We start from the raw sequence: 27,919 nt of genomic DNA, 5'->3' as shown, positions 1-27,919 counted from the left end.
GCAATTAAACGTTTGTTAAACGAATTTGTTAATAAAGCTTGGTTCACACTAGGACGCAAGCGAGTTGACCAATGAATTTAAAGCAACAGTCTATTGCTTCTACGTTCGTGCGTCGTTTTGGGAACAAAGCTATAAATAACCATGGTTCGCACTGGATAGGACGAACCGCAAGGACGTCGTAAGCGCAATTTGTCACGTTCGATGGATTATTCGAACTGTATGTTTTCAATGTTCAACCTGTTTACATTGCGTCTACGTACTTGCGTTGCGTCTCTATTGAGGGAGAGGTATAATTAAAAACTAAAACGCCGATGGTTAGGCTACACATCAACGACTGGAGATTGTTGTCTCAGAAAAATCCTAGATTCGCACTACCTGACGCGCAACGCAAATAATTTGACCAATCCGTTTAAAAAATTTAAAAATCCTTTTAAGTACCGGGAATAATAAACTTTAGGCGAGTGATTATAATTGTCGGATATGTGATAGTGAATAAAAAAAACGCGGAACCAAATCAAGTTTGTTGGAAATTATTAATTTTGACACGTGACAAGAAATTCTACTTTAAAAGATGTTCCTGTAATTGAAGCATGCTGAGATAATGTATTCAGTGACTCAAATAATTATTTCTTCCCTGCTGCATAATGGAACAGTCTCTTCAAATGTTCTCTACCGACCGTGGGTTGATTATCGATCTGTTTGCTCTGTGTCTCGAAGGTGGTTGATTCTGACTGCCAAGACGTTTGCTCTCTGATGCTTTTTGATCTGAAGAGGAATATTAATATTTTCACAGTTAAGAGAGGGTTTAATTCGATTAAAACTCTTTAAATCCGGTAAGTATTGGTCTCCCTTTACTCATGAAACGTGTTTACTATTTGTGTATAATTAACATCACCCATGCTTGATATCGACTAGTATCTTTTTTTATGAATGATGTTTTTAACGATAGCGGTCAGACAAAAGCTTGATGAGTCTACTACTACTAGTCGGTGGCTTATCTATCAATAGGCTATTGAATATATTGAATTTACTGGGGATGTTTACATAAATATTTTTAGGTCACACAATAACAGTCACATATGTCGTATTTATGACTTTGCTGTCAATATAAGAGGTAAATAGGCTACATTATCTTGTTTTTCATGGTTAATTTGTTGAACCCATGCCAGGCGCGTTTGGAAGAATTTTCGCACTGGAATTTGACGTACAAAAGAAAGCGACTGATTGTGATTGGTCAAATTATTGGTGATTTTATAATTCTGGGCTTTCATACTTCTTTTAGATAGTGATATTGAAGATGGAATATAGGGCAGCTGATGAGAGGACCCACATTGTGGATAAAGGAGAGGTGAGATTTTGTATTTTCTTCTGTAAAAATTATGGTTAAGTTGGCTGAGCACCCATGTTATATTTTAAATGTTTTGGTTCAAATCTCAATAGGGACCTTTTATTTATTATGTATGTTAAATATAATATATCAAGATTAAAAAGTGAATATAATCAATTATGGGTGAGTTGGTAGAGCACTAGAAGGTTATTTATTCAAATCTTAATTTTATTCATTTTACATACAGTTATAATATAATACTATAGGCCTTAATGCTATCTAAACACAATTAAACCAAAAGAAACATTGGGAAAATATGATATTTTAGTTTTACAGTTTGATATCATATTGCCTGTGAAAATGCAATAATCAGAATGTGTGAAAAGGTTAACACAAAGGAATCAAACTCATATAAAAGACCTGTTTGTCGTTAGTTATCTTGTCCTTCAGATGGGACATTAAGTGATTGGTTTGTAATGCAGTACTACAGTATAAGACACAAATCACTACAATAGTGCTTGGGTTGTTTGTTACATGATATTATATACTGTATATAAATTGTTTGTAATTTAATCCAAAATTAATCTTGGAGATGTACACGCCAAGAAGGTCTTATTATAATTAAGCATGTTCTTTACTTAACATAAAAGGAATTTGAATGCAAATTTTTAAATCCATATATTATTTTAAAAAATTAAAATGTTTTTATTTATTTAATATATTTTGTTTTGATAACATTTATTATTTACTTTGTGGCATTTCCAGGGGCCTAAAGATTGCAGAATAATGTAATATAATGTTGCGTTGTTGAGGTACTAATGAAGACTCTTACTCGCTTGACTGTCGTAACACATATATTGTTTATTCAGTATAATGCTTCAGTACAATATACAACTATAAGTATAGATAAGGAACGGAGGGTCAATGATTGATGCTGTCGGTGAGGTGTGAAGTGTGTAGGTCTGCTTCTGAAGAAGTGGCTGTAAGGTGTAGATGTTCTTCTGAAGAAGTGGCTGTGAGGTGTAGATGTTCTTCTGAAGAAGTGGCTGTGAGGTGTGTCTGGGCCCTTCTGAAACTTGGGAGTATATTGGCCCTCGGTTCGTTTACATATGTCACTACGTAATCTGTGAGGGTAACGATTGGTCCTAAGTTGATCCAGGGGTGTTTAAGTGGGAGTGATTAACGGTATAATAAGGTATTTCTGTGATGGATGACACTGTCAAATCTGTACTTAAATAGTGTCAATCACTCCTGGTTTAACGATGGGAAAGTCACAAAATTAAGCTAAGTGTTTTCTTTAGGGATTCTATTATAAACTAAATGGTCATTAAAACATCTGGACAAACTCTCCTCTGGACTTTCTGGGTCAAGTTGGGAACCTATTTAAATTCTGATACAAAGGTCAATTTCTTAAATATAAAAGTATATCGTTATATTACATCCCTCTGTTTCCCTTTTTTTTTTCTAATCTATTTAACATATAAAATGGTTATAATAGTGGCATGCAAAATTAAAGTTATATAAAAGAAAAAAACATTATTATACATATAAGCAAAAATTGAGTTAGCCAAAACCATTGACTCTGACGTGTAACCTTATCACTTTCACTCTCTCTCTTCTCTCTCTTTAAAAAAATGAAATTAAAAATGAATTTGGTATAAAAATTCCGGAATTTATATAAAATTTGAAATAAAAAAATGTATAAAAAAACAAAAGTGTTCTTCAAGATCGACTTAATTGTGGGTCCGTTGCTTTGGAGGCATGCTACACTCGGATTACCGAAATATAAACATCACAACGGTTGGGTTTCCCTAAAAAAACATCGGTCAAGAAGTCGACTCTCGTTAATTATTTGAAATAGAAAAAAAATTGAAAAAAATGTTGCTAAGAGCAGGAGGGTCATAGAATAAATATGTTGTCTGTGAAATTCATGTGTGTTTGGTATACAAGTGGCGATGCCGTCTAGATTAATGGAAAGGTCGATTGTGGAAAAGTCAAGTAGGGCTGGTTCACTCTTATGCTTCCAAATGTAGTCTATAATGGGGGAGGACATTTTGTCGAAACAACATAAATAACTGCCAATGTGTAAAAGGGTATTTAATTTGAGGTTTGTCAGTTGGTCTGCTGGACGGATGTCGCAAAGGAATAATAAAACTCTTTTCAAGGAATCTAAAGTAAATGGCATCGTTTTGGTAATATGGAGAATTACGTTTTGTTCGCTTTGGTAAAGGATTATCTGATACAAAGGTCAATTTCTTAAATATAAAAGTATATCGTTATATTACAATAAAATGTTGAATTTGACCCGATTCAAATATTCAACATTTTTCTGAATCAGGTTTTATTAATATAACTGTTAAAAATAATTAAATAAATGTTTTGACTAAATTGACATGCCTGGAATTTAGAAAGCAAAAGTTAGAGACCATGCCAAAATTATTCTACTGCAGTTACTGCAATATCTACTACATTTTGTTTACTCCCTGTTCTTGTGCAATTATTTAGCAACCTTTCTTGATTACAGTTTAACTGACTCATAAACTTTTACATTGATACAGACCATTGAGATATACCTGCAATCTAGAATCATACATGCAGTAGAAAAGTATGTTACTGCAGTAAACATAATTTTGACATGCTCTCTTAGTTGTTGTTGTTACATGACTCCATTGTCATAGTATGATTAATTACTATTGATTGTCCAGTAACATTAGTCTGGGTTCCAGACGGAGTTTTGTCTTAATATTAGTAAAAAGATAAATATTTTGGCACATATGGCGTTTCATACGTATACTACTTGATTTTGGATCAGACAAAAATCGCGGTCGAAATAAAAACAAATAAATTTTAAAAAAAGATAATACAGACTTGGGGCAAGTCTACAGTAACATGTGTTAATTAAATGTACAAGTACATTAATTTGTTGCATGTTAAATTAATCAATTTGATTACAATAATTTGTTCTTAACTGGTTTGACCAGCACAAGTTTAATTGGTGAACTTCAAATTTATTACTTTCAGGGAATTAACCTCATTATTATTTATACTAATACCATCTTCATTTTGTTACTTTGAAAAAGAGATAAATGTTATTTTATACTGAATTGTTCAAGTTCAAGTTCATTTTATTCACGAAAAACAGAATTCGAAAGTATGATAAATATAAAATATAGTTATCAGTTTAGGCGTTGTGTCTGGAGAAACTAAATGAGCTCAAGAGCTGTAACACGTCTGCTAGTGGGAACAAGGTAATCTAACAACAGGGCACTGAGCTAGGAACTCGTAACAGTCCTTTGATCTTATGGCAGGCTGCTACAAATACCAACTACAGTAGTAGTAGTACAGTAGTACTGTACTATGTACTATTCTTCATGGTGTACGGTGTCTGTTAAAGGGCGTGGAACTGATCGTGACGCAGCCACAGATAAACCCTTTGATCTCAGGAGCTCAGTATCCTGTTGTTAGATTGCCTTGGTGGAAATGAAGATTTAACCCTTATTGCATAAAACATCATGTCAACTAACCAATACCAAATCAATGGTTTGCAGTGTAGAAAATTATTTTTGTTATTACTCATCAATGCGTTGGTAAAGGATAGTGCCCCTATCTCTTAAATACACCTCTGCTATCTTTATGCACTTTCAGTTCTCAATTACATTTGGTTATTAAATGAGTTTAGCGGCAGGTGGGTAGCAGTACACCGGGGAAATTGATCAATTTAATGTACATTATCAAGGATCATTACACATCTAAACCTATGCAATCATTCTCTAGAAATTGGAGTAAATATTTGTACAGAAAGGTAAAATTGTACTTTGTTCAAGTCCGAAACATACAAGTACATTATTTGCCCACACTTACTATGTTCACAGGTAGAGTACAGTATTTTCTCAGCTCACAAATACTTTCTCTAGAAAACAAGCACATTCACCAGCTCACAATAATTTCCCAAGCTCACAATAATTTACCTAACTTACAAGCACTTTCTCAAACTTATAATAGATTTTACACCTGAGCTAACAACACTTTAGCCAACTCACAAGCATTTTCACCAGCATCATGTTAATTCATTGTGCATATACAAGGACATTGGAACTACAAGCTTTCTCACCAATTCCTTTAAAAAGTGTTGACGGATTTAAGGGCCAAACGATGACCAACAACACAATATAGGTCTATGCTAATCAAAAGTTCCCCAAGGGACAGATTCCTGGTTCCCGAGACCAGTCAATGGTGTATAAAAGAAAGCATACAATTATCATGGAGGTATAAAATTATGTAGGCTAGTATAAGTACCATTGGAAGTTTGATTTACTTTAAATAAATTATACTCAGACTTGATTAAGTGCAATGAAGTACCACAGAGATACAGTAAATTAATTTATTTACTGGTAGTTCAGTCAGTGTATTTAATAAAAACAAACTTCATTCATTGTTTGAAAAATTGTTGGAATTTTGCAAGTGTTGTAAATTCTTTTCTACTAATTGAGTGTATTCTTTTTCGCAACAAGAAGACAAATTTCATACTGTACTATTTTTGTTTGTATGAAAATAAAAGATCTGTATCTGTATCTGTATGGTTGGTCATTTTCTAGTATTAAAAGAATCATAGTTTCAATATTTCCTTTCATTGATTGTGACCATGCAAAAGCCTTGAAAAAAAAACAAACAGCTAATTAAACGAAATTATCCCAACAAAGTAATTAAAGATTAATTAATACTACTGTACACTACAGTTTTTTTTAAATTTAATTACAGGTCACAGAATCAGAAGTATAGGAAATACTATATGTGTTTTTAATCAGAGTTTTAGGAATAGAAGGAATCTATTAAAACCAATAAGAAATTTACATAACCTAGTTAGGCATATAGAGTGGTCTTCATTGGCCATTTACAGCTACTTATGTGATTTAAAATTACGCAAATACGTTTCCTAGGCAAAAGGCGTAGAAATCAATACTTGTTACTGGCAACCACAACGAAGAGAACAATTACCTCGTCCTTATTCACTCCTTGACTTCTAAATGAAGCAATTAAACAAGTCGTGTACCCCTAAGGGAATCACGTTCAATTCAACCAACATAACTTGGCTTGTATTATCTTAACCCACGGGTGAGTGACTCGTAAAAATCAATGGCTTATTGATTTCGTCGGTAGAATGTCGCTGGCTCAGGAGTAATATTTGATTGCTGTTTCTTCGCGGATAATAAAAGGTGTATTGGTAGAGCGTATGCTTCACTTGGTGCCTAATTTAGGCGCTTTAGTTATTGAATCATTTGCTTTATAGTAGAAAATAAAATCTGTACATTATCTATTTATTTTAACAAAAGACTTACATTCAACATTTATTAAATCTTGAATGAGAATCCACATCATAAAATACAGTAAGATTCTTTCTTCATGCACTTCAAAAGAAAAAAGCTGAATTATATAATTTATTTATGTTAACTAATTAAATTAAAAAAATATTAGATCAAAGGTAGAGAATACAATATGTAGTAGAAAGGTTCATTTTCATTTTTAAGACATGGCCACTCTAGTGTAATAAAGATATTCAACTGGTAGGATGGTTGTTGTAATAGAGGCTAAAAGTGACCAAAACACCAGGGTAACGCTTCTAAAAGATGAACTGGGTTCTTTTAAGCACACAAGCCAGATATGTTGAACATCTTTATCAAGAAGACTTGTTCTACAACAAAAAGAGAGTCCTGGGACAGCCGATGTTATGGCTGTAGTTTGCCCCTCAACTCGATATTTATTAATAATAATTGTTATTTATTTATATTTTCTAGCCAATCAATGGAGCTATCAACACAAGCGATAGAATTGAACTCATTGAGGATGGAGAGGTGGAGAAACAAAGTTCAGTTACTGGAGCGAGCTTTAATACTGCCAACAGTATCCTAGGATCTGGTATCATTGGTAAGTTATACGTCAGTGAAAATATATGATGCACACAGATTCACAAATATAGGATGCACAAAAATAAATAGTGCACAAACATATAAGATGCATAAAAATAGAGAATTTGCCTAATATATATGATGCACAAAGCTTTTAAGCATCATATATATTTCGCAAATTCTCTATTTTAAAAACACCAATAGGCCTATTTATAGGAAGCATAGGAATATTAAAAGGATGCTTAAAAAGTGTACAAAAATATAAGATTCACAAAAATAGACGCACAAAACTAGGTAGAGGATTCACAAAATAAAAGATGCATAAAAATAGAGTGTTCGCAAAATATATGTTGCACAAGAATTTTCAAAATATAGGATGCACAAATATAGAAGATTCACAAAAATATATAATGTACAAAATAAATGATCTACATTTATATATGAGTTTACAGTGCACAATAACTTTATTAGTATGCATTAAAAAATGTGAATAATCAGGCCAAGAGTACATGCTTTGCATTCATGACTTGAGTTACAAACGAGAAAAAAAAAGCATTGACATTAGCAATGATGTGTATGTACATAGTAATAGACAATTATTGATTTTATAATGTATGTTGATGTAACTGTTGCTCGTACAGTGAGTGAGGCAGTCAATTATTGGATTACATAACATTAAAACATTAAACATTTAATAATTAATAAAGTTCAGGATCAAATTAATATTGTTGTTTTTGGAATATTAACCAAATACGTACAATTGATGATTTTACATTCAAAGAGAATGTTTTGGAGAAGATCTTTGATTTAAAAATGTGCACATCATCCCTACTCTCAGTTTGAAATAGCTACAGGAAAATCTATTAGAATTAAATGGCATGGAAATTTACAACATTACTGTATTGAGGCTCTTTATTTAATGTTTTTGAATGATATATATACTGTAAATAAAATATAAAAATAGAAAATCATCCATGGAATGTTGAAGTAAATAAGCTTAAGTTTAACACGCCTTCTTTGTAGGCCTATTTCTGGAGTCAGTAATTTTGTTTTCTATTGTGTGGTTATTCACATTCATTCTGACAGTCATACAAGATGTTAAAAATAAAACAGACAAAGTTCAAGATGTTACATGTATCAATACAATGTTTAAAAATAATGATAAAATACAAAAGATTTCAATAATCACTTTATTTTTTAAACTGAAAATTCCAATCAATTAAAACAAATGAATGACAAGAAATGATGTTAAAGGTGATTTACAAAAGGTGGAACATTTATCCTTGTTCTTGTTTGGGAAGAGAAGCTCAAATTTGTTTTCAGTAAACATTATTTTAATTGGTGTTTTTATTATTTTCAGGTATTCCATATGCCATGATGAAATCTGGTCTACCACTTGGTATTATACTTCTTATATTGGTGGCTGGAATTACAGGTTTGTCATTACTAAATTATTACCATAGTCATTAGTCAATGTACGACTTCCACAATCCAACCTCATCAGCATTGGTGCAAATTAATATTTTAGGTTGTTTTTGTGGAAGATGTTATTGTCAATTTCCTGGTTGAAATTTTGTTGTGTATGGATGTACAATATCCGATTATAAAGGAAATGAATGGACTACTTACTTTAGCTATGCTTTGCAGGCATTAATTAATTTAAATATTATTGTTTTTTTTTTTTGTGGAAATAGCTATATACCAACAGAACAGAACTAAATTCAATTTCTTTTTGGTGATGTCATAATTTGTTAACATCTTGAATATACTGTCATATACTTCAATATTTGGTGAAATATTTTAATAAACTGCTTATTATATTATTATGTATTGCAATTTAAAAATGGAAACAAAAAGGTGTGATATATTTCAAGTAGCTTTTTATCTATTCATTGATTAAATTATTAACTAAAATTGAAATTGAAATGAAGATCTGAGGATTACCTAATTATGGTATATGAAAATGAATTGAATAATTAAAAGATCAATTGAATTGATTAAATTGTATAACTTTTCAAGGTGACCTAATCGGTAAAAAAAGGTCTTCTTTGGGGCCCTTAGTATAATAGTACAATAACTCATCAAGGTGACCCAATCGGTAAAAAAAAGGTCTCCATTGGGGCCCTTGTCTCAATAGTACACAAACAAAAATAATAATATATAATACATAAAAGTAACAGTGATAGTTGTTGACAATAGTTTCTTCCCCTCAACTGGTTAAAAAGATCTTTTTGCATTGAAATAAATCATTAGCTTTTTCTGTTTTATATTTTTCTAGTGAAAGTTATTTACAACTACTATATTTGCAATGATTTAATAAATAAAGTATTTTTATGAGAAATGTATACAAATTAAGTAGAAAAAGATAAAATGTGTTGAAAAATCTTATATTAACACACAGCAATCACTAGAGTTTTGAAGCACAAAATGACTCAACAAAATATAAATATAAATTGTATGGATAATAAACAACTATAGAAGCAATGTTTGAGTGTACTTAGATAAAGGATCAACGTGTGTATTTTGAGATTTATTGATACTGGACAAATTATTGATACAGTACTGACAATTAGCTACTGGAATTTGCCATAATGAGGCTGTTTACTTTATAATGTATGGTAGAAATGTATGGTGATGTTTACAGTCAAACTCCCAATACCGGACACCTTTGGGCTGGCCTATTATGTTTGGTTTTCCAGAAAGTCTGGTATTGGGAATGTGTTTTTAATGGTAAAAATGAATTTAATGACAAAAAGAGAGATCGACGTTTCGGTACCATCATAGAACCATTTTCAAGATCAAGTGAATACAAAACAATAATAATTATGTGCACTAAGCACCAAAGTTGGTGACAGGAAATGCTAATTTGGGGCTAATTAAGTAATTAGCTCCTCCTACTGAGTTAGATAAACAATTTAGCTTTGATGGAATCCGATTGTTTATTGAGTGTAGGTTTTATCTCTTTGATCCACAACATCTCCTTAATTAGGCAATCAAACTTATTATTGCATTTAGATAAGACTCTAAAGTATTCTGAGGCCCTGTTTCTGCTGCCAATCCCAAATATACCGTATAAATATACCGTATAAATATACCGTATATATACCGTATATGAAATTCGTGCACCGTTTCCGCTGCACGTACTTCGTGGGTGGGCTGTAAAAAAAGTTGGCTTTCATATACCCAAAATGCATTTTGTGAGACGGAAGTATGGATTGACCTAGAGTCTCGTGTAGTGAGGTTACATGACAAAAACAAAACAATTATGGTTTATCAAAACGTCTTAGCATTGCTTTCTATTTTAAATATAATGATCAGAAGTGGCAACGAATTTACATCGCACAAACAATCTAGAAATGTAGAATGGGCATTGACTACATTTATGCAAAGAAGACGACGGCGTTTGCCGATAACTTTGGCGTTATTAATTCTACCACAAATTCTGCTTTTATTTTGTTTGAGATACTTTTGTAAATCTCGGTATCTCTTCTGTTGCCATGTAGTCTCCCCCCAACCTTCGCTTCTCCCCACAATTGAATTGCAAAAATAGTTATTTCTTCAGTCCACAGTGATATTTTGATCTGTTGCTTGCTTATTACACACGTACGTGTGTCAATGCAGCAGAAAAACAAAACAAACGCGTCACGCTCTGTTAGTTTTTGACCTCGTGTCATGGGCCGGGTCACATATACGGTATATTTTGAGTGCAGCAGAAACGGGGTACGAAATATACGGTATATTTTGGAATATACCGTATAATATCCACAAACGATGGGGATATTTATGCGGTATATATACCGCATATATATACGGTATATTTTTTATGAGACCCATTTCTGCTGCCAAAAAATATACCGTATATAAAATATACCGTATATATACGGTATATTTTTGGCAGCAGAAACGGGGCCTGAGATATCACCAGTTATGCCATGTTGTTTTAGGTGATCGCCTATAATACTTTTGTTATGTTCATTAATGCGTTTGTAAAGGTGTCGGCAAGTGTAACCGACATAGTTTGTATCACACAAACCACATTGAAATTTGTACACAACGCATTGTGAATTAATGATTCTGGGTTTCATTTCTTTAGGTTTTAAGGTGTCACCTATCTTACGACTAGTAAATACTGGTAAAATATCATTTTCAATCTTCGCACTAAGTTGTTTAAGTTGTTTAGTAACCGTGTTACAACAAGTTTGATCCTTGTACGGTAGTACAATCCTAATAGGCTGGGGAGATTCATCAGTTAGCATATCTTCATTAGTATTACTAGGAGTCACACAAGTATTAATGGATTGGTTGAAAGCCTTAACAATATTACTAATAAGATCTAAAGGATAATTCAACTTTTGAAAAATCTTAGTTACATTATCAACCTCTGATAGGAAAATGTCATGCGTAGATGACAATTTGTAGGCCCTATTAAGCATTGTGTGAATTAGATTACGTTTATGTTTGATATCCACATGGCTATCATAATGTAATAATAAGCCTTTATTAGTGGATTTCTTATATACTTTGGTTTCAAGAGATACATCGTTTTTTGAGATAGTCATACCTAAAAAATTTATTGAGTTATCTCTATAGCAACTATCTAATATTGTTCGTAATATACTACCGATATTAAATTAAATTTTATATTGAAAAAAAAAAAAATGAATTTGGTACATTTTGGATCTCTAGACAAGTCTGGTTTTGGAAGAGTTTGCAGTTTTCAGAGAGTCTGATATTGGGATTGTAATACATACTGCAGGTAGTGAGATACAGAATGGATATAATAAAATACAAATTATATGACAACATACAGTACATATATACAACAAGCTCTAAATTATATTATAATTTATTCTCAACACATTGACAGAATATTTAAGAAATCTTTCCTTTAAGCCTCTAAATAAAAAATGACATTCCTTTGAAATGTGAAATGCTACAAATTGAATATAATATTTGATACCTTCCAGTTGATTTATACTTACATTGACATTCTAACGTTCTAAATTATTCATTTATCAGTAGAATTCAATTTACATTTTAAAAATCAAATACATACAAATAGAATACATATTAAATAAACTAAAGATAATAATAATATTTATTGGTTACTCTACTCTCCATACAAAATGTTTATAAAATCAAATACATATAATATATTCACAAAAAAGTTAACGATTCACAATTATAATATGTCAAGCAGTACACAATACAGTAAACAATATAAAAGAATTCTACGGGCAAATAATCTTAATTGTTGAAGATTATCATTTTAATTATAATTATCATAATATAGTCATTAAAATAATGCTTGTTGTTTCTATGGTAACACTTCCTCAAGCATGTACAGTAAAATACATAATGTATGCTGAAACCAAATGATTTGATATTTTAAATAAGAAATACATTAACTTGATGATTTAAAATAGCTGTTGTATGAAGGAATGTTTTGGTAAATTTACCTTATAAGGGATATGGTAATGACAATTAAGGAAAAATGTAAGATTTCTACTGTTGTGGCACCTTGGTTTATAAGATAAATAAATAAATTAAATAAATTGTGTATAATAGCTGATAGGCAGGTGCATTTAATACACAGTAATATCTATCTCTTATTACAAAGTGGACTGATTGATTTATTTTTTTTAAATTAATCTCTCTAAAAAACCTACTGAACCGTTTTACAGCATTTTTACAATAGGAAAAAAACAGTTGGTTTTTATTCAAATTTGCAAAATTAAATTATGGTTTGATGAATAAAATAAAACGATAGCAAATTAAACAACTGTTTTTTTAGAAAACACTAAAAAAAAAGTATTTATTTGACATTGTGAATAGTGTACACAAAAGGCTATGAGCAACATAGATACAGATTGCTAATACAGTATGTTACATGTTGATTGTACTGATATTTACAGATCTTTACAGATCTTTACAGATCTTTACAGTATTGATTCTGTTACTTGAAATTTTGTAAATGATACTCTATTTTGATTTGAAGCCTATGCAACAAATTATGAAACATTGCAATAAACATTGTCAAATAAGGTACTACAAAGTGTACGCAGTCACTTAACTACACTTTAAAAAAACTCTACGATTCTAGTGGTAGGCATAAAGTGCACTGTAAAAACTCCAGTTGTAGAATAAGTCCCCTTATATAAACAAAAACCTGTACTTAAAAATCTCCTATCATTTTATATTATTATTGTTTTTCAGATTATTCATTGGTTCTACTTATCAAAAGCGGGCATTTATCTGGTACCAACACATACCAAGGGCTAGTTGAAGTAGCATTCGGGAGAGTGGGCTATTACTTTCTGACCATTGTACAGTTTCTGTATCCATTCATAGGTAAGTATAATCTGGGTCAAGACACTTGTGTTCAAAAATAAAAACTGGTTAGGAAGGACTTAAAAAATGAAAGAAAATGACTTTTTCCCTGTTATTGATTTGTTAAAAATCCACCATGCACTGCATCTGGGACAATTATTTAAATATTGGACAACAGACAAACCGACAACAGGATTTAAAAGATGTTCCTGTTCCTTTTAAGTAATGAAGTTTAAAGAGAATTTTTTGTAAAGTTACTTGCTCTAGAACGGAAAGAAAATAAATTCCTTAAATGCCTGAGCTATATTTATTCCCATTAAAGAATGATAGATATATAAAAACATATTGAGGAGTCTATACCATTAACGCAAAACAGACAAATTGACATCTTAATTTGCAGTAATGAGAGTAACAAATCTTTATTAATGCATTTATTAACGTCATTATAATTATTATGTTTATAGCTAGCATACTGTAATTATGTAAATTATGTAACCATTAGATCTGAGATATGCCTCAGTGGTCTAATGGTTGGTCATCTGCCTTCCAAGACTTAAGTTAAAATTAATTTTTTTCATTCCTAAAATTGTTTAGTTTTTACTGTTTCAGTCTTCTTTTCAAATTTACTAATGTTTTCTTGCTTTTACATTTTTAAGGATTAAACTTCATTTTTGGAATTTTTTTCTGTTCAAATTTATGTAAAACATTCTGTTTCAACTAATAATGATTTTTACAAAATTTATCTCCTTCAGCAATGATCAGTTATAATGTGATTATAGGAGACACAATCACTGCAGTGTTTATAAGAGTCTTTGATGGTGAGTATTTTCCTAACATGTTACTTGTATCATGGAACTAGATACTGAACAAATTAGGATACAGTATAGAAATTGGGTGCATTAAAAAATTATGCACTCAGAAACTGAGCGAAATGTGTAAATGTGTAAATTAAATAGAGCAACAGAGGGCATGCTATTTATTATTTCGGCCCCATATTGAAGATAAAGATAACTCAAGATTTTAATATAAAGCATTTGTGATGTCACAAATATATACATTTTTCTGAAAATCAATAAACATGGTCTGTATTAAAGTATGTACCTATTAATCTCCCAAAACTCAGGTTGATAACCTAAAAATTGTGGATGCTTTCGACAAAACAAACAAAAAATAAAGCAATTTTTTACAACAACAATCATTTGCCAGACACTACATTAGCAAATGCAAACTCTTTCCTCTCGTATATTATTTTGATATCATAAAGCGTGGGCTTAAAGTAATATCACGTAAGCGGAGGATTATTGATTGGGACAGGTAATGACAAGCACAGAAGATGAGTTTTACGAGACGTTACTACACTAATTGTTATTCAAACCTATGTTTTATATATAACATTATAGCCTGTGTAGCATTGCCATGCATTAGGCTGTAGGTGTGTGTGTATAAAGCTACTAATATGCAATATGTATGTCTAATGGGATTGATTATAAATTGGTGATGAATCTAAATACTTTGATAACAATATCAATTTATTGGTTTTGTATATAAATAAAAAGCCTTTTCGTTTTATGAGGGTGATTGCTTGGATCCTAAAACCACAAACAAATGAGAACAACAACAAATTCAATTGAATTTATCATTTGTTGTATTTTTTTTCAGAACAACATGTGTTGGCAAATCGTTACTTTGTCATATCATTAGTAACAGTGTTTATAACATTACCTATATCATTATACCAAAATGTTGCCAAGTTAGTCAAGGTAAGCACATTATTTTAACATTATCAAATGTTATGTTTTTAAGTTTAAAAAAAATACAAAATTAACTGGTTCATTGTTAATATGTATTTTTTTTTAAAATTTTAATTATCATTTGTGTATACTTGTCAACCCAGTATCATTTAGTAATGTTGTTTGCTTATGTTATATTAAATAGTACTGGCTAATTTCATAAGCATTATGTATGTAGCACATTCAGTTATGTTTACAGTAAGTTAGGCAGACAAAGGCAACGGACCATGAGACATTAATGGGTTAAACGATGTGGAAACTAGTGTAACTAATGGACACATTAACTATGTAATATTTTTATAGCTAGTCACGGAATGTTGATGGTCATCATACAATTAAACGTACATTATCTTACATGAAGTAGGCCCGTCAATGTGGCATTTGTACAGTAAACCTACACACCAAGTAGAAGGTTCCGAGTCGAATCTTGGTTGGGCAGCTTTTTCTAATTCCTACAGATTTTCCCATCTTAACCTATTAAAAAAACATAGATTATTTACAGTACTGTTTATTACCAACCACTTTTACATGTCTGTGAATTATCAGTAAAACCTCTATTATGTATGTTGTGCAGAATTATGATTTTTTTTTTTTTCAAGTTCCTCAACAACTATCAGTTTTAATAATACAATTTAATCATTTTTGTGAATTAAAATTCATTACATTTTAAAGCATCTTTAAAAAATGCATTATATATGTATTCACAAGCTTTTTTGTTACGTAGCAGTCAATAAAGGAACAATCAGGCATCAATTTAAAGTCCATCAATACTTCATTTGTCTAGGAATTGATTTTATTGATGTTTTTCTCTTCTCAGATATCAATTGCTTCATTGGTTCTTGTTCTATTCATCATGTTAGTTGTCATAGTGCGATATGGAACATTAAATTTGTAAGTTGGTCTCTTTTCTGTGACCAAAATTATTTTTTAATGTATCCATAAATGTCCTAGTAATTGACATTTTTTCTCCAGCAAGTCCTCCAATTACAAACATAAACCTCTAACTACACACTGTCTCAAATAATGTCTTCAACTTAAAGAACCCAAATTATAACTTGCATGAATGACCTCTGAATGAGCTATCATCAACAATACCTCTAATTAGACACCCATTCTCAATAAAAGACCTCCAATTAGAAACCTCTTTAATAAAATACCTCCAATAAGCCTAGTACAATGAGAGCTGTATTCTATAACATTTAATGCAACACAATATAGACCTACGGTAATTAATTGATTCTAGTTAGAGACCAAAACAAAGTCACAAATTAACATTGTCCTCAGCAAGCCCAGGTATCCACTTTAATTAATTTGAAATTTAAATTAGTTATAGCCTTTAATATTACCTGTACTAGTAGCAGAACATAAATTAGTTCAGGACAAAGAAGACTAGCTACTTGCCGATGATAAAGCCATCTTGAGTGGATAGATTAATGCTGATTCTATGAGAGGCAATTTAAGGAGAATAAACAAGATGGCATCCTATTGTGCTGACCTTATCAAAAGTAATTTCACCTTAGGAGATCATGATTCTGCATACATTACAAAAATAAAAAGAATTTTATATTTTTAATTGATTTGAAAACCATGTTTTTTTTTTAAACAGACCAGAAACACCAAATCCGTGGGTCTTTGGTAAAATCACTTTTCCTGAATCTATTGGAATCATGGCATTCGGTAAGAAACATCAGGGAGATATCTCCCTGGAAACACACAGTATTCTTGTATGTAAATGTAGTTGCTTTGTGAATTAACTACCTGTACATCTTAAACTCAACAGGCCTAGTACAGTAGTAGAAAGGTATTTCAAAGCAAAGTTCATCTTAATAGCTGTCACACCTATTGAGACAGGAACAGATTAACAGGTGGCTATTGATGTAAATTGTGAAGTTCCAAATAAACCAATCAGATTCTTCATGAATAAACACCATTAACTAATTATTTTTAAATATTTAAAATATTATAATTTCACCAGATAGAGAGATGAAAGTCTCAAAATTTAACTAATTATGTTGATTTATATCGAAACTGTCATGTCTAATCTGACCAGCATAAATTGATTACATCAATCATTTGTCATCACTCATTTAATATAGTTTAATGTCGTCCTGTTCTCTGATGTATTTATTAGATTTTAATCCATTTTACATATTTTATGATATTTCTAATGGTCATGTACCATTTTATTTAACAAATTTATTCAATTTTATGGACTGGACTTTTCACTCTAAAAATACTAACTAGATCAATCAACTACTCAAATATTATTATTCAAACATGGAAAAATATGTCATGGAAGCTGTCACACCTATTGAGACAGGAACAGATTAACAGGTGGCTATTGATGTAAATTGTGAAGCTCCAAATAAACCAATCAGATTCTTCATGAATAAACACCATCAACTAATTATTTTTAAATATTTAAAATATTATAATTTCACAAGATAGAGATGAAAGTCTCAAAATTTAACTAATTATGTTGATTTATATCAAAACTGACATGTCTAATCTGACCAGGATAAATTGATTACATCAATCATTTAATGTCATCACTCATTTAATATAGTTTAATGTCGTCCTGTTCTCTGATGTATTTATTAGATTTTAATCCATTTTACATATTTTATGATATTTCTAATGGTCATGTACCATTTTATTTAACAAATTTATTCAATTTTATGGACTGGACTTTTCACTCTAAAAATACTAACTAGAAGTCAATCAACTACTCCAACATTATTATTCAAACATGGAAAAATATGTCATGGAATTGATTGTAAATAATTTTGTGATGATTTTGGTGAATATGGCAGCGCCACAGTATAAATTAATGTATTGAAAGAGCTTTTCCAGAATAAGGAAAGATTTGTATTGTATTGTAAAAAATCCATTATGAGTGGCCTTCAAACCACAGTATGAACGCCACTTATGGTCGCTGCTATTCACATATCAAAATAAATACATGAATATCGTAAAGTAACAGCATTCATGTTTTTAACTTTAAAGTGATTAAGATTCATAAGTTTTAAGATAAATCATTTTCCAATGAATATTTCTAATTATGTTAATGAGTTTGAAATTATTTTATGAATACTGCAATGATATTAAAATAGATTAAACTATAAATCTATTTTTAGTCATGCATTACATATAAAAGTAATTTACTATTATTGTGTAATTATTATTACTAGATGGTACGCTCGCTTCGCTCGCGTACCATCTAGGTCGTGCCCACAGATGGTTCTCGAATACACAGTAATTTCAGCGTAACAAAACTGGCGATTTCAAATGTACGTACCGCAGGACTATATACATTGTCGTTTACAGAAACGAATAAATAGACACGATGATTTATGTAGTCAACTAAAATTAGCACCCTGGGAATTACTTCCGAAGGAGAAACTTATCACAAAATTGATTTGGACATTACATTGTTTAAAGAAACCCAATTTGTGTTTTGTATGTAACATTAGGGTTGAGGGATGGGAAAGCGGATAGGTACAAAGAGGAACAATTTTTAAATATATTCTTTATCCACTCAGTAACAAAATATTTTTTTCATGTTTTATAGGCCTATAAATAATATACCTCTAAATACAGTAAAACATTTGCGATTTAATACTTCTTTTATTTTATTTATTTATTTATTTATTTCTTTTAAATATTCATTGTACACTAATTTTCCCCTTGTATGGCAAGAGATTCCTAATTATATTAGAGAACATTCTTTATTTAGTTTAGTTAAAACTGTCACTGTCATAATCGATTGAAATATTAAAGTACCATGTCACAATACACAACTACGACGTTTATATTTGGTAATTATTAATTAATACAAACGTTGATAAAGAACTGTCAGTATAAAGTTTATTTGTATATAATAATGTGTTTATATATCTAACAGTAGAGCCTATCCACAATCTCGCAAGTTTATTTTCAAAGGGCCCATATATTTACCTACCATATGTGTTAAACCAAGGGCTCATAAATTTACCTACAGTACTTGTGTTAAACCAAACTCTGGCAGACTGAGAGATTGGGATGTTCCATTCATCGCAAATCAATAGATTTGTATAATCGTATATTAAATCTATCAAAATAGTATTTTTTAAAGAAAATCGGCCTGTCTTCAACATTATGATGGTGTACTCTAGCTGTTCAACCGGTTTTCAGCTATTAAAAACAATTATCGTAGGAGGAGATAGGAAAATGCGAAGCCTCCTCGCATTTTTGTGGCGGGTATTTTTCAAGATGGACATCCATAGACAGTGTATACCACGATCGGAAAACACCCCTATTTGGGGCAAATCGTTGAACCTAAATTCGTTTTAATCGTCAATAACTAATTCTCTAACTCAATTTAATTAGTAAACAGGGTTACATCAGGTGGTTAAAATCAGTACCGAAAGTACGAACCAACTTTATATACCATCGAGTACAAATTCTAAATGTAAGGCGCGATTTACCGAATTTTGCCCTTACGTAAATTTATATATAGAAGCACCAGACATAGTGGCATTCTAGCTTGGTTGTTAACATGCTTGCTTACAAATCACAAGGTTTGAGGTTCAAATCCTGGAATTAGTAAAAGTACCAGTTGTTATCAAAAAACATTGCCGCTACCTGATGTCTCATACTATATGATTTACAACTCATGTTTAAAATTGTTACAAATTTTAAAAAGCACAACATTGAAATGAATACACACACATATTTACATATCTAAAAAACTCTGTCTACACTATTAAACTAGTTTGACAAAAAAAGGTGTGATGTGCCCAAATATGGTAATGATATGCTTAAATATGGTAGTGATATGACATCATCATTTCCATATTTGGGCACATCACATTTTTTTTTTCACCTAAAGTTTAAAAGTGTAGACAGAGATTAAAATATTAAATGTGAATAGTATTTATATTTTTTTGGTACTGAATATAAAATACATCTTGTAATTAGCATTTTATGTTGTTGATGTAATATGGGGGATTGTGCTCACATATATAATCTGAAATTGTACTATCTTAATATATTACAATTTTGATCATTTAATTTATTATAAATTGAAGGTGTACATGTTCTGTAATTTTTAAATATTATTCATTATATAGCGATTGTTTATATACATTTTCATTTTAAAATTTTAATACCTACAAACCTCACTCACAAAAATGTGAAAAATACCAAAATACCAAAATGTGAAATTGTTACATTATCTATAATGTCTGGTTAGTATTTTTATTTATTTATTTATTTATTTATTTAAATAACAATAATAATTCTAATAAAGCGCAGTTAAATGAAATATATTTTGCAATAAAAAATGCACAAAGAAGCACAAAAGATTTTTTTTTTAAACTGTATTCACAAACAATGAATGTATTGACATTTATTGTAGCCTGCCTTCATCTTTTAACTGTTCTTGCTCTAATTACTTATGTTTTGAACGGTAATGTTTTCTTGATAGACTTAGAGCTATATCGCTCACCAAATTACTTGTGTACATCCAAGACGTTTTAAGACACAGGGACCACCATAACATTTTACTTGTTGTGAATTTTTTTTATTTGTAAAGGGCATCCCCAATAATATTATATAAAAACGGAATGACTAATAATTATACAAGAGAAATGCATGCTATACTGTATTCAAGATTAAAAAATCCTTTGGTCGTGGTAAACTCAAAATACAAATAAATAAAAATAAAGACACAAAATGTGTTTAAAAATGTTAATAAATGGCTAGATAATAATGATTATAGGAATAAAGTCATATGTACCAATTCAAGAGACCCCTCCCCCATTGACCATAAAGTAAAATCGGGAGTTTGAGATAAGTATTTACTTAAGACATGTAGTGTTTGCACTTCTAGGTGTATCATTTGGGTTATAATACCACAATCAGGATTTATCAATTAAAGTTTTTATTCGTTATTAATTTATTTTTCAGCCTTTATTTGTCATCATAATTCTTTCCTGTTATACACATCATTGGAGGATCCTACCGTCGACAAGTGGTCAAAGGTCACGCACGTTGCTGTCTTCATATCATTTATACCTTGTGCAATATTTGGCATTTTTGGCTATGCAACTTTTACAGGCAACACACAGGGTAGGTTTTGTCAAAATAATAGCATTACAGTATTGTTAAGAATATTTTTTTCTAAACCAAGACATCCTTAATCATTCTATCCAATACTTGAAACGCATTTAGAAAAGCAAGATCTAGGACCTACGACATACGCACATTGTGTCGTTGTTTTACCTAGAATCCGCCAAACTATATCAAAAAAGCATGTCTCTGAATGTGCGCAATGAAATAATATGGAATAATATGTATTAACTAGTTCCTACAAAGTCAAAGGTCATCTCAAATAGTCGAGCCCTATTTAACATTTCGGGGACTTGATTGTAAATACATTTTAGAACATGCAACAAATTTTATTTCTGTTGTCACTAGTCACCGCTATTACATCTCCCAGCAACCTAACGGAGGTTTCAAAAGAAAATTGTTCTGTGTGCGTCCCTGCTGTATGCGTTAAAGAGTTTTCTACATAAATTTGAAAGTGATATAAGAGTATGAGAAACACATTTTGCATTTAATAGCAGCATTGTACAAATAGTTGATGTATGTACTTTAGCATAACATTATATAGTATAAAATTAATAGTTTAGAATTGTCATGAGTCTCCCGAGAGTGGTAATTAAATTGCATAACAAAAGTATTACTGTACATTAAAATAATTTAATCTGAATTAATACTTCTACGCCGAATCGAATCAATAACGCTGCAAGCTGCCACTATTTTATTCCCTATTTTATGATGATAATGTGGACAATCAATAAAAAACAGAGAGTATTTGTGTTTTCAAGGCTTTCGTATACATTGTATCTAAGTAATCACTACTGATGTGCTTGATACTGTTGATGCGTTTGTTCCGTTTTCACACTAGAATTTAATGGATGTATGAAAACTGCGTCCTATATATTATCACATTATAATCATGTTTGCACGTTTTCTCTTTCATAGCTAATAATATACTGACATACTATTATGATTTCCCTATATACTGTAGTCATGATTTGCCTAAATAATCATGATGTATACATAGATGCTCATATAGTAATGGCCCATATATAGTGATGATGTGCCCATATATAGTAATGATCTGCCCATTATATAGTAATGATCTCCCCATACTGTATATACAGTACTAATGATCTGCCCATATATAGTAATGATCTGCCAATAGTGATAATATGCCTTATTTTGTGATAATGTGCCAATATATAGGGATAGTTTGCCCATATATTGATGCTATGCCCATATATAGTGATATTATCTGATATAAGCCATAAATATGTTTAAGTACAGTGATTAATTCAGGCCTGGATTGTATAGTACCTAATCTAAATAATATTTAAATAATTGATTAATTTATATATTATTAGAAATATTAAATTAGATAAATTATTTATATAGTTATAAATTTGCAAATTATTTAATTTTTGAAAACCTTTTTCCAAGATGGAATCTACTATCTACATAGCATACAGCTTGAGACATGGTATTTAAGCACGACGATCTCGTCAAATACCATAGCAGCCATTCTCCTGCTGTGCCCCGAGGGTCTGATGACGACAAGCACAATTTGCAAAATCAAAATGCATTGCGATGAGGCAAAGCACGTTGAAGTGTCATGATTTATTATCGACAGTCATATTGCAAATCGTTTCAAAATCTTTGTTTTATAGCACATACTGGCCAACATCATCATCATCATAGTATTTTATGCTTCTATCTAAAGACTAATAGTATTAAGTAATCTGAATATAATTTAAATATTAAAAGAAGCTAACAATTTAATTTGTTAGAACTGCATAGTTGTTTACTTTATAATGGAAGATTTATGAATAATGTTAATAAAACATAATTCATACTTTTAAATATATTAATATTTAATTTTCCAATTTAATAACTACAATAATAATAAAATCTGAATATTAGAATTTAAAAATTAATAATACCATTTATTCGTTCACCAATGAAATATAACCAGAAGTGAGAATAGGCTAAAGCCCAAACAGATTCTGCACTCACTCCACTATTAAAGAAATAAGCTAGTTATTTAATTTGTTAGGCCTGCATTTTACTTTTAATAATTTATATTCATGCTTTTGCACTTCTAGACCTGATGCATTGTACTTTTTTATTTAAATTTCATTCTGAATAAATGTGTGTTTTCATACTTTTATTTAAATTAATATTTTATATATTAAAAGAAAACGTTTCTTTTTACTTATTAAACAAATAAGCTAATAATTCAATGTGTTATTACTGCATTAGTTATTATTATCTGGAATATGTAAAATGAGTGTTGTTCAAATATATGTTTGATGTTTATTAAATTAATGAATATTTTATTTTCCATAGAGCATATTTTATTTATTTAATTATTGTCTTCATATTTGTTATTTTATTATTATTCTTATTATCTATCATTTTTACTTCTTTGTAGGTGACATTTTGGAAAACTATTGTTACAGCGATGATTTAGCGAATGCAGCTAGACTAGTATTTGCCGTTACAATCATGTGCACGTTCCCGCTGGAATGTTTTGTGTGCCGGGAGGTTTGTACGATTCTTAATAATTAATTACTTTCAATCTCTAGGCTACACGAGACGAATATAACGGCTATATAAAAGGTCATTAAAGGTCAAGCTTGTTGATTGGCTAGATGCATCTTATTTATCTGGCATGGATATAATACACGGATTAAAATGTGTAATTAAAGTTAAGCCTACCTCAAACAAAAAGTTCCTATGCCACTGAACGTCTTTCTGGCCACATTTCTCTTGATGACAAGTCAGCTTCCAAAGTCTAGTTCAATGCTTATGCTGAGGGTCCTGTGTGACTGTTTGTCATGATTTCTCTTGCAGTTTTGTAAAGAAATAAACAAACAAAAATTTATGTTAATTAGGCATAATCATTGTTTAAAATTTGTCTTGAATTAGGTAATTATTGTGGAGTATCAACATGACCAGAATTGTACTGGAAAGGTTTAAACCTACATACAGTGGGGTTGTGGGTTTTGGTAGTATGAGATTGATATCAACATGACCAGAATTTGTACTGAGTTTTAAATTACTAGAGTGGAGTGGTGGAGAATAAAGGCAAAATGAATTCATTTTTTTCTTAGGTTTTAGAAAACTTTTGCGTTCATCAAGGTTGGATTGATGAACCACAACCATACACCAGACATCTTATATTTACCTTGGTTGTCACTGGCCTTGTGCTGGCCTTCTCTATGAGTACAGCCTGTCTTGGTATAGTGCTATCCTTAAATGTAAGTAATTCTTCTTCTTGTATGCTTTATTTCCTTCATTCTCTCCAGATCATGTTTATGTGTTACTACTCAATCTTCATTCTTTACTGACTGAAAATATGAAACAGAATTATAAACTTTGGTTCCCACTTCAAATGTCACACAAGGGCATAAGCCCATTGTAAAGCTCTGTCTACACTATCAAATTAGTTTGACAAAAAGTGTGCCCAAATATGGTAGATATATGCAAAAATTATGGAATTGATATGAAATCATCATGTGCATATATGGGCACATCAAATTTTGTTGTCACATAAAGTTTGATAATGTAGACAAGGATCAAGTAATTTAACCAATCACGTTGGGATGGATCATCCAAATTTCCGCTTATGATTGGTCAACTTAAGTTCAAGTGGTAGAAATATAAAATAACATACCTTTTTGTTTGTGATTTCCTCATATGCATGTCACTCTGTCTCTTTCAATCTCAAAATCTCTCTGCATCCTCTTTTTTGTATTCAATAATGTTCTTTGTGTCCTTAAATCTTAAAGTACGTCTTCATCATTTATCATTTTTTTTGTTCTTTCTTTTTGATGTTATTCAACTGAAATGAACGAAACAAAGGTCTTTGAATTACATTTCTTTTTTGTAACTAGGGCATTGTATGTGCAGTTCCATTGGTTTTTATCTTACCAACTTTATCGTACATCAAGCTAGAATCGGGACCACTCTGTTCTCTACAGAAGATTCCAGCCTTATTAATTGCAGTATTCGGATGTTTTGTGTTTATTTCCGGAGTTGTCATGATAATACTAAGCCGGAACGATGGACGCTGCGAGACGGTCGTTGATTTGTCGTATTGTAACACTACGAGCGACATGACTACTACAATATCTGAACAATTAACTTCACTTGGTAGCACGGTCGTTACAGCAATTTCTCCTTCATAAGATAACATATAAATTATCAATATATAATATATTAAAATACAGTGTATGACAGTGTGTGGATATTGGTGATAAGTAGCTCCTAGTAAGATAGAATATAGTTAAATATATCCTAATATAAAAAGCCCCAATTCTCAATATTTAAAAGTCGTTTAAAATTAATAATAACATAGCACTTTTAAATTATAAAACCCAAATGAATTTGGTAAGTTTGATCAATACTGTATAAGTATGCAATAAACCCATCTCATTAATTATTAATTAACTAATATCAATTTATAACTGATAATTTAAAACTTAGTGTATTAAATATACATTTATAACTGATATTGATTAAAACTAAATTAAGTTAATGCATTTTATATATCAATAACGAATGTCATAAAATTAGAAAATTACTTCCTCATATTTTATAAATTGTTTTAAGCCTTGATCTACTACATTCAATTGTACTGTATATAATCAATGCATGTGTTCTATGGTCACTCTGTAGTTACTGTAAAAGGGAGTTTTCGATTTGCTATAACCTAGAATCCACACATTTTGTTGTCAGATCAGACTCCGTCTTGACACACACAATCCACAAATCCTGTGTCTAGGAAGCACATGGCATGCACACAATAAATTAACATGATGTAACCAAGGCAATCTAACAGGACACAGAGCTTGCCTTTTCAAGATAGGAACTTGTAAACAGTCCTTTGATCTTATGTCTGGCTGCGACAAAATACTAACAGTACTGTAATATGTACATATTCCCCGCTGCAGTGTCTGTTAAGGGATGTGGAACTGATCGTGACGCAGCCACAGATAAACCCTTTGATCTCCGGAGCTCAGTATCCTGTTGTTAGATTGCCTTGATAACAAGTTCCTAGTTTCTTAATAGGTGTTCAAATTGAAAGCTCTATTTACTGCACAAGTTCAACCTTCAAGTTGTTCAACCTTTTCTCTACTGTGAAAACGATAGATTTACTTTTTAAGTGTATGCAACTAAGGTATCTAGTTTGACCAAATACATACATGACATGGTTTATACAATATTTAAACATAAATATATATTATATTTTTTATTAGATTTGTTTTATCAGTGATACTGTTGAAGTATAATATTAAAAAATGTAATAGCATGCTACACCACAATTGTGTTGCAAAGTTATGAAAAAAACTGTTTAATTTAATGAAAAAAAATTTGATTTTGTTTGAAAGAGATTGCTTGTGTCAGACGTATAAAACACGGTTAGCAAAAAAATCATCTTAGAAAATTCATGACAATGATTTTGCTTATAAGTCAATTTTCAACCCAAGGAAATATCTGTACATGTTTCTGTTTCTGTAACCTTAAAGCATAACTTTAAAAAGAACTTATTGAAGAATAAGGCCTTATTTCTTATCTATTTTGACTTTAAGCAAAAAGATTGAGAATTAATTTTATTATTATTTTGCAAACCGTTGGCTATCAATCCCCCTTGCATATGATGGCAATTACCCATCCCCAAGGTCTGCGTCGCATCGCTTAGTATTCAAGTAATTTATTATTATATCAATAAAAACTATTGAAGCAATTATGGGTGCAATAAAAAGTATAAATGCGTAGGTGTGCAAATACGCTATTTTAATATTTATAGTATCATATACCCCTCCTAAATAATCTTTGCTTGCTTGATTAGATACAGTAGGTAGTCCTTTATTAAAACTATTTAATATTTGTTTTTTCATAAAGTTTAATCTGCAAATACATGTTTAATTTCTTTTTTGTTTTTCTATTTTTATCTGTTTGGATATGTTCAATGGAGTAAATGCTGTAGCTTTGCTATCTTTCCAAAATTTAAAATCAAATTTTTGTTCTTTTATTCATTTCTCATTCAAAAAATAAAAATGGTTAAATTCTCTATTATTTTTGTTATAACATTTAGGTAATCCAGCCTCATTGTTTTACATTTGTCTTGTTTTTATGTCCATTTTGTTTTTAAAATGGCGAAATAAATCATTTATATATGATATGAAAAAGCAATATATATCATATTGTACTTATCAATCATGTAATTGATAATTTAAGTTTTTATACATGTAGATATAAAATAAAAATCTACTATTATAATAGAATTTTAACAATGTATGTTTTCTATTTTGTTTAAGAGTGCAATAATAATTTATGGAAAATAATGTTAAATTGTTAACTAATTGATTTTGAAATATTTGTCCTATAATTTTGTTTATAAATTGTTATATTGGTGATTATCCATTAAACTATATGTTAAGTAGCAGTTTTTATTGTTGTAATATAACTTGTTTGTC

General features: G+C 30.5%; 1 protein-coding gene across 1 annotated transcript; it reads left to right on the top strand.

The window, feature by feature from the left end:
- The first annotated feature begins 363 nt into the window (after positions 1–363).
- LOC140059563 (putative sodium-coupled neutral amino acid transporter 11) lies at positions 364–27,762 on the top strand. Its single transcript, XM_072105515.1, has 13 exons — positions 364–833; positions 1,283–1,348; positions 7,120–7,249; positions 8,591–8,665; positions 13,447–13,581; positions 14,313–14,378; positions 15,220–15,320; positions 16,168–16,241; positions 16,957–17,027; positions 21,300–21,461; positions 23,869–23,981; positions 24,551–24,697; positions 25,334–27,762. The coding sequence occupies exons 2-13, from the start codon at positions 1,298–1,300 to the stop codon at positions 25,625–25,627; spliced, it is 1,419 nt and encodes a 472-aa protein (XP_071961616.1). The 5' UTR covers positions 364–833; positions 1,283–1,297; the 3' UTR covers positions 25,628–27,762.
- The last annotated feature ends 157 nt before the right edge of the window (positions 27,763–27,919 follow it).

Source organism: Antedon mediterranea, chromosome 1 (genome assembly GCF_964355755.1).
Source record: "Antedon mediterranea chromosome 1, ecAntMedi1.1, whole genome shotgun sequence".
Taxonomy (NCBI): domain Eukaryota; kingdom Metazoa; phylum Echinodermata; class Crinoidea; order Comatulida; family Antedonidae; genus Antedon; species Antedon mediterranea.
Note: the sequence above shows the minus strand (reverse complement) of the source record. Positions and strands in the feature narration are given on the sequence as shown.